General features: G+C 41.3%; 1 protein-coding gene across 1 annotated transcript in view; it reads left to right on the top strand.

Moving 5' to 3' along the window:
* Nucleotides 1-1,664: 1,664 nt before the first annotated feature.
* The window catches only part of LOC146616149 (FERM and PDZ domain-containing protein 4-like), a 36,246-nt gene continuing 30,727 nt past the window's right edge, over nt 1,665-7,183 (top strand). Inside the window, exon 1 of the mRNA XM_085374344.1 lies at nt 1,665-1,738. Within this exon, the coding sequence (XP_085230470.1) occupies nt 1,665-1,738 (74 nt within the window). The remainder of the gene's footprint in view (nt 1,739-7,183) is intronic.

The raw sequence follows: 7,183 nt of genomic DNA, 5'->3' as shown, positions 1-7,183 counted from the left end.
CCACTAGATGGCATTAAATTACTCACTTTGTCAAATGAGTAAAGGCATGGTATGCAGCTCTATGGAGATTTTACTGTTTTTGGACAGACTAGCCATCTTTGCATTTAGTATCTGCAACTTATTAGCAACCTTTTAGCCACATGTGCGCATTGTATAGAATATTTATGCTGAGATGTCACATAGCCTCAGGTTAGCTGAGGGCAATTTGATTAAACACAACTGAAAATATTAATATGCAGTTAAATGAAATCTGTTCTCTTTTCAAGACAGAAATTTATCAATATAGCCGCTCCTTAGGGTCCTAAATATGCAAGAGTGTATTCTGACTTAGTGGCGGTATTCAGATGCTATAAAACACAATACATCACAATAGCAAATGAATATGCATTTAGAGGGCTAATAGATTCTGTTCAATCTAATTCTTGAGAAGCAGGGGTTCAGCGCATTTTTGGCATTTATATTTTGCACAGTTTTGCATTTTGTTAGAAAAAAGGCAAATGTGTCTCTTTTTTTGTCTGCAATTACTTTATGATATAACCATTATGGAATCAAATGCACTGCAGAATATGGCATTGCTGCAAATTCCTGCATGATAAACTCTGCACATTTGTATCTAAGAACCATACAAAAACATAAACATTGCATAATAAGTCTAATTCAGCTTACTGCAGTAACTCCTTTCTGTCACTTGTCTGTGCTGGTGGACTGTGAAGCACATGTTTAATTCAAGCACCCAATGGCATCACTGTGTTATGAACCTTTATTAATCCACATTAAAGTGACAGCCTGTCCAAAAGGGACAAACCAAAAATAGAGTGACACCTTTTGAAATGGTGCGTTTGCTCTTTCTGTTTATGGTAACTATTGTTTAGCTGTCAGTGAGCATAAACGGGGAGACAGCTTTCTAATAGTGTCGAGGATTTTTCTTTTTTTTTAAGCCTGTGATGCAGAGGGGAGAAACTATGTGATTATGTTACAGTTGTGCAGATCCAGTTTCCTTTGTTTAAGGTTAAAACACAAAAATGGAGGTTTCACTTTAAAGCTGCAGCATGCAAGAGTTTCATCCAGTCATCGTGGACGCCCCAACATTTTTGAGCTGTGCTCTTCAAGATTCAAACGTGTACATGGCACATGGGTAGGCAGCCCCAGTGTTGACGCCTTTGGCACAGAAGTGAAGCAAAATTCGTTTGTCTTCTGAAACGCGAGAAGGGAAGACAAAACCCTGTTTTTAATCTCTTTAGAATAGTGCATCTATATCAGATTGGAGGCTTTTATTATTTCTCAGATTACCATCTCTTACATTTAATAGCGCATCTTCTCTACAGCGAAGGGAGAAAATGGGCGTAATGGTGAGAGGAATATGCAATCGAGATGTCAGACAAGCACCCGATTAACCACTTACAGAAGCAGTCTCTGCATTACAGCTACACCATGCCATCTCACTTTTCCACTCGGCCTGATCCTTCAAACATTACTGGCCACAAGGTATTGATTTTCCATTCTTCTCAATATCGTGTTGCTGTTAATAGAATTTACGCCAGACTATCAATGTTTCAAGGAGGCCTGCCCCTCCCTCCTCTTAGCGTACTGTCAGGATCTTGTCACCCACAGACAGGGCACACTCACACTGTTCCAGTTGGGAGTTCATACCTGAGAGAGAAAACATGGAAATTGGCAAAACAGGCAGACATGAAATTTGTTTTGGTGGCAGTTTGGATAGATACCGGCAGCAGAAGAGGTGAGTCAAAAGCTGTTGCACTTTTTTTGTGATTAACAAAAGATACATGAGTTTATGTGCAAATTATTTGGGGTTGAAATATGTCACCTACTTGACTGTGGTATACGTTTCTTACAGAAAATTGTGTGTCAAATCAAATCAAACCACTCTGCTATAGACAGTAAATCTTGTCAGGTGTAACTTTGCCTGCAGTAATGTGTAACTTCTTTTGGACTGAGGCATGAAAACTAAACTAATAATTCTCTAATATGCATAGCATTCAAAGTACTATGCATATTGTTTATTTGGAACAGTGGTGACAAAATTGAAAAAGTTGCGTAGGGAGTTATATTTCAAACTAGTAACTAATGGCTGAATTTCTTTTTATTTTTTTTGATAAATTTCTATTCAGCCATGATCACATGCAAAAACCAATTATGCTGCATATTGTCGGGCTAATAATACCCTAATCCATGGCATTAGAAATGATGCGTGCGCTCACAAATTCTGGCCAAGAGGCTTGGAGCCCAGCCTGCAGCAACACTGAGCTCCTGATTCAAGTGACAGCGTCGGCTTGGTGACCTTAGCAGCTTTCCATGGGCACATTGATTTTTCTCCCACATTACAGATAATTGCTGGATGCTGTGAATCCTATCCTCCCCGGGCAGCAGGGAGGAGCTTCTGTAGTGTGTTGACACAAGAGTGGCTATCTGATTTGAGGAACGTGATATCCTGGGATCTTATTGAGTGCGATTGACTTCTGTGTACTTCCTGTCTATGGCATGAGTATATTTAACAACTTGTTTTTAGCTGCTGGTGTTGTAAATGCTCTGTATTACTGACAAGGCACATTGGTTAAATTGTGTAATTAAAATAAATAAATAAATACAAGACTGTCTTTTAGACTTAATGAGAACAAGGGCTCTGTCCAACTGCCTTTAATACCATTTCAATTTGTTTAATTAATTATGATGAATTACCTGTGGCAAGGCAATATGGCAATGTAGATAATTATAACGAATAAGATTTGCAGGCAAATAGTGTAAATCACATTATCGCGAAAAAATGAGCTTGACAGCTTTTTCAAATAGATTTGCAACATAAAGGTTGAGCCAAGCAGTTGCTTTTATTATATCAATATGATTTTTGTTCTGCATGGAACCACTCTCATCATTTTATGCAAATGAATGCATCTACTGTTTGTTCTGCTCCACAAAGTAATGAAAAAGTCACTTTTATTGTTATTATGTGAGGCAAAATCTGCTTTGATGGACTGGAAACCAACTTGTGCCACTTTCGGGTCTTTTGCTTGTAGATGTAACGGCACCTTTTGCTTAGTTTGAATTTTATTATTTGACTTTTTGTTTCTTACCTATTTTAGAGCATTGCACTTAAGTCTGTTGGACTAAATAACTAGAAGGACACTAGCAGAGCAAATCTCCTGCCAAGGCCAATGTCAATGCAAAGATGCATTAGGCTTTTTTTTTGCCCGTTAAAAACTAAATGTTGCAGTCATATAAGATGCCAGTGCAATTTGCAAAGGAGCATGGCATTTTACATTGTTCTAAGAAATCAGATTGGCTAGCCACCCACACTCAGTGAACAGCACAATAAATCAAATGAGTACAGAAAGCACACTGCCTATCATCAACATCTTAAATCATCCCTGTTATAACCCCAAGACAACATGCTAAATGTGATTCTTAGTCATGTACACTGTGCAGGGTCATTGCACTTTGCACATCCCCTGTCCCCACTCTAAGTGCTGCGGCCTGTTTGTCATGGAAAAACAGGCCACTGATGCATGGCGCTGTGGCCCAAGGGCGAGCAGTCGGCCACATGATTGGATGGATTCATGTGTGGTATTTATCTCACAGAAAGGTCTGCTTTTGTCTGCTTTAACTAGACACAGCACTCCTTCCTGGCCATATGGCCGTGCCTAGATCCTTGATATACATAAACAAAAACTGTCCTCAGTTGGCAATGTGCACACATAACTACAGCAATAATCTGGTGCAATATATATATATATATATATATATATATATATATATATATATATATATATATATATATATGTGTGTGTGTGTGTGTGTGTGTGTGTGTGTATAAAGAAATATTTTTTATGAAAAACAGGCCCAGACTTTCTGTTGCACTTTCTTGTTGTTATTTAGGAAGCTGAACTTTCACTTGTAGTAGACCACTGTGTGTACTTGCCATGGGATGTGTTATGCAAGCAGCTCCATTTGCTTGCAGAGGCAAAGACACGTGCCTCGGTTCATAACTAATGGAAGACTGTGTATGCCATTCATGCATGAGAGAATCAACATGGTATAATCCCGCGTGAACTATCATGACAGCACAATGCAGCGGTTTTGTGAGAAAATGCCATAAAAGCCTAAAATGTTAACAAAAACACCACGCATACACAGTTTAACAGGCTACATTATTGTACCTTTTTAAGGAAAGACTAGTATGAATAATGAAATAATGGATATATTAGATAAAAATAATACTGTATTGTGCTACTGTATAATATTGAGGTTAAGATCTAATTCATTGGTTTATATAGGATTTAGGTTAGGCTCTGTTAGGGGTGACAGTTGGCAGGCAGCTAGTGATAGAGTTTGGATTATGCTTGAAGCTTAATTTTTAAGCTCTCATGGATGATAAAACACATGCCATTTCCAAATGCCTCAAACAGGGATAAGATAAATATTTCAGATAATGTAATTTCGTAGTAAGCTGAGACTATAGTGCAAGCAGTGATGTTTATAGCAGTCTGAACGGGAAAAACTGGAAAATCTTAACTTGGCATGACGAGTCAAGTAAGGATGAAATATGAAAACACCACAGGTGTGATCACCCAAACGAAATATGTTTTTCATGAGAGCCTTGCTCATCGAGGCAGCTTTAACCAGCACAGCACCCCATTGGAGCCCAGCTGTTCAGCATTGATCTCTCTGTGTTTTCTGGTGCACCGGACCGGAATGTGATGTTATTTCATTACTGAGGCAGAAGCGACAAGCTCGGTCTCCGCCTCCAGGGCACTGGCCACTCACTTGGACAGGGGCACTGTATGTAATAATAACTGAATGGCTTAGTCAGGCGGAGTGCAGTTGACTATTAAAAATCCAAATCAAGCAGCGAGAAACTCTGGAGTCAGGAGGAAGGACGGGAGCACGCATCAGTGAAGAAGGCTTAAAAGGCCTGGACAGGAAAAACAGAAACAAGCACTGCTTTAAATTTGATTAGACTTGTCACCAGCAATGGACCCAGATGACAATGAACTCGGCATCTTCACTGTTATTCAGTGAGTACAGTGCTGTGGATTGGTGTGTTTTTTTTAGTATTTCATATGTCAGTGAGAACTAGTTGGTGTAATCATAAAGATAAACATATTTGTATGTTCTAGAGGGCATTTCATTGCCTTTTAGCTTTTTCCTTGACTTAAGAATTGATTGTGGTTGTTGCTGTGTATTGATTTAAGGTCATGGGTTGGCCAACTTACTTTTTACCAATACATTGCAATCATATTTCTGTGGGTGTGAAAGACAAATAGTGTTTACAACTTATATAAAAACGTTTTATTTTACATCTTTGCATTTTGTAGTAGAATGGTGACAGTAGGTGGTTGAGGTTATCCACTCAAATGCCAGTGTATAACAGGTGCTACACAAAGTTATGTAACTGCAGTTTCCTCATAGATTAAGATAAGATAAGATAAGATAACCTTTATTAGTCCCACACGTGGGAAATTTGTTTTGTCACAGCAGGAAGTGGACAGTGCAAAAGTTATGAGGCAAAAATTAGAATACAATAAGAATAAATACAGTACACAACTGTACAGAATAGAATAAAATACTATATACAGTAGAATAAAATAAAATAAATATACAATAAGATAAAAATAGAATACAAATACAAATACTATATACAACTGAGTAAAAATACAACGATGACAGAAAGGATTATTGCACTTAGTATTATTGCATATGTATGGATGTGTGTGCTTGATCAGTTAAAGTCTTTATTATGGAGTCTGACAGCAGTGGGGAGGAAAGACCTGCGAAATCTCTCCGTCCCACACCGTGGGTGCCTCAGTCTCCCACTGAAGGAGCTGCTCAGTGCTGTCACAGTCTGCTGCATGGGGTGGGAGATGTTGTCCAACAGGGATGACAGCTTAGCCGCCGTTCTCCTGTCACTCACCACCTCCACTGGGTCCAGAGGGCATCCTAGAACAGAGCTGGCCCTTCGGATCACCCTGTTCAGTCTCTTCCTGTCCCCAGCAGAGATGCTGCCGCCCCAGCAGACCACGCCATAAAAGATAGCAGAAGCCACAACAGAGTCATAGAAGGTCTTCAGGAGTGGGCTCTCCACTCCAAACGACCTGAGTCTCCGCAGCAGGTACAGCCTGCTCTGCCCTTTCCTGTAGAGGGCGTCTGAGTTATGAGTCCAGTCCAGTCTATTGTTCAGATGAACACCAAGGTACCTGTAGCTGTCCACAGCCTCAATGTCCATACCTTGGATGTTCAATGGTTGCAGTGGAGAATGCTTGTGCCTGCGGAAGTCTACTACCAGTTCCTTGGTTTTACTGGCGTTGATCTGGAGGTAGTTCAGCTGGCACCAGTCCACAAAGTCTTGGGTCAGACCTCTGTACTCCTTGTCGTCCCCATCAGTGATGAGGCCGACTATTGCAGAGTCATCAGAGAACTTCTGCAGGAAGCACTGGGTGGAATTGTGGGAGAAGTCTGCAGTGTAGATGGTGAAGAGGAACGGAGCCAGAACCGTTCCCTGTGGGGCCCCCGTACTGCAGACGACCCTGTCCGACACACAGCCCTGAGTCCTCACATACTGTGGTCGGTCGGTGAGGTAGTCCAGGATCCAGGTAGTGAGGTGATGGTCCACTCCAGAGTTCACCAGCTTGTCCTTTAGAACCGAGGGAAGAATGGTGTTGAAGGCACTGGAGAAATCAAAGAACATGATTCTCACAGTGCTTCCAGCGGTCTCCAGGTGAGCGAGGGAACGATGTAGGAGGTGAATGACGGCATCATCCGCTCCAATGCCAGGCTGGTAGGCAAACTGAAGTGGGTCCAGTGATGAGCTTATTAGGCGCCGAAGCTGAGCCAGGACCAACCGCTCCAGGGTCTTCATCAGGTGGGATGTCAGAGCCACCGGCCTGTAGCTGTTGAGGTCCTTGGGGCATGAAGTCTTTGGCACTGGTACAACACAGGAGGTTTTCCAGAGCTGTGGGACTCTTCCCAACCTCAGGCTCAGGTTGAAGAGGTGCTCCATCACCCCACACAGTTGGTCCGCGCAGGACCTGACGACCCTCGAGCTGATGCCATCTGGACCCGCTGCCTTAATAGGGCTTCTTTACAGCCAAACTTTAGTATGTTTGATGAATTCAGTCCACACAGCTGAGAGGTCATGTTATTATGGAAGCTTACTCACTGGCTTTGTTTA

This window comes from Diplotaxodon limnothrissa, linkage group LG16 (assembly GCF_057381915.1).
Source record: "Diplotaxodon limnothrissa isolate DT_005_m linkage group LG16, D_limnothrissa_male_GT1.1, whole genome shotgun sequence".
NCBI lineage: Eukaryota > Metazoa > Chordata > Actinopteri > Cichliformes > Cichlidae > Diplotaxodon > Diplotaxodon limnothrissa.
The sequence above is the reverse complement of the archived record's forward strand: the minus strand, read 5'-3'. Positions and strand labels throughout refer to the sequence as shown.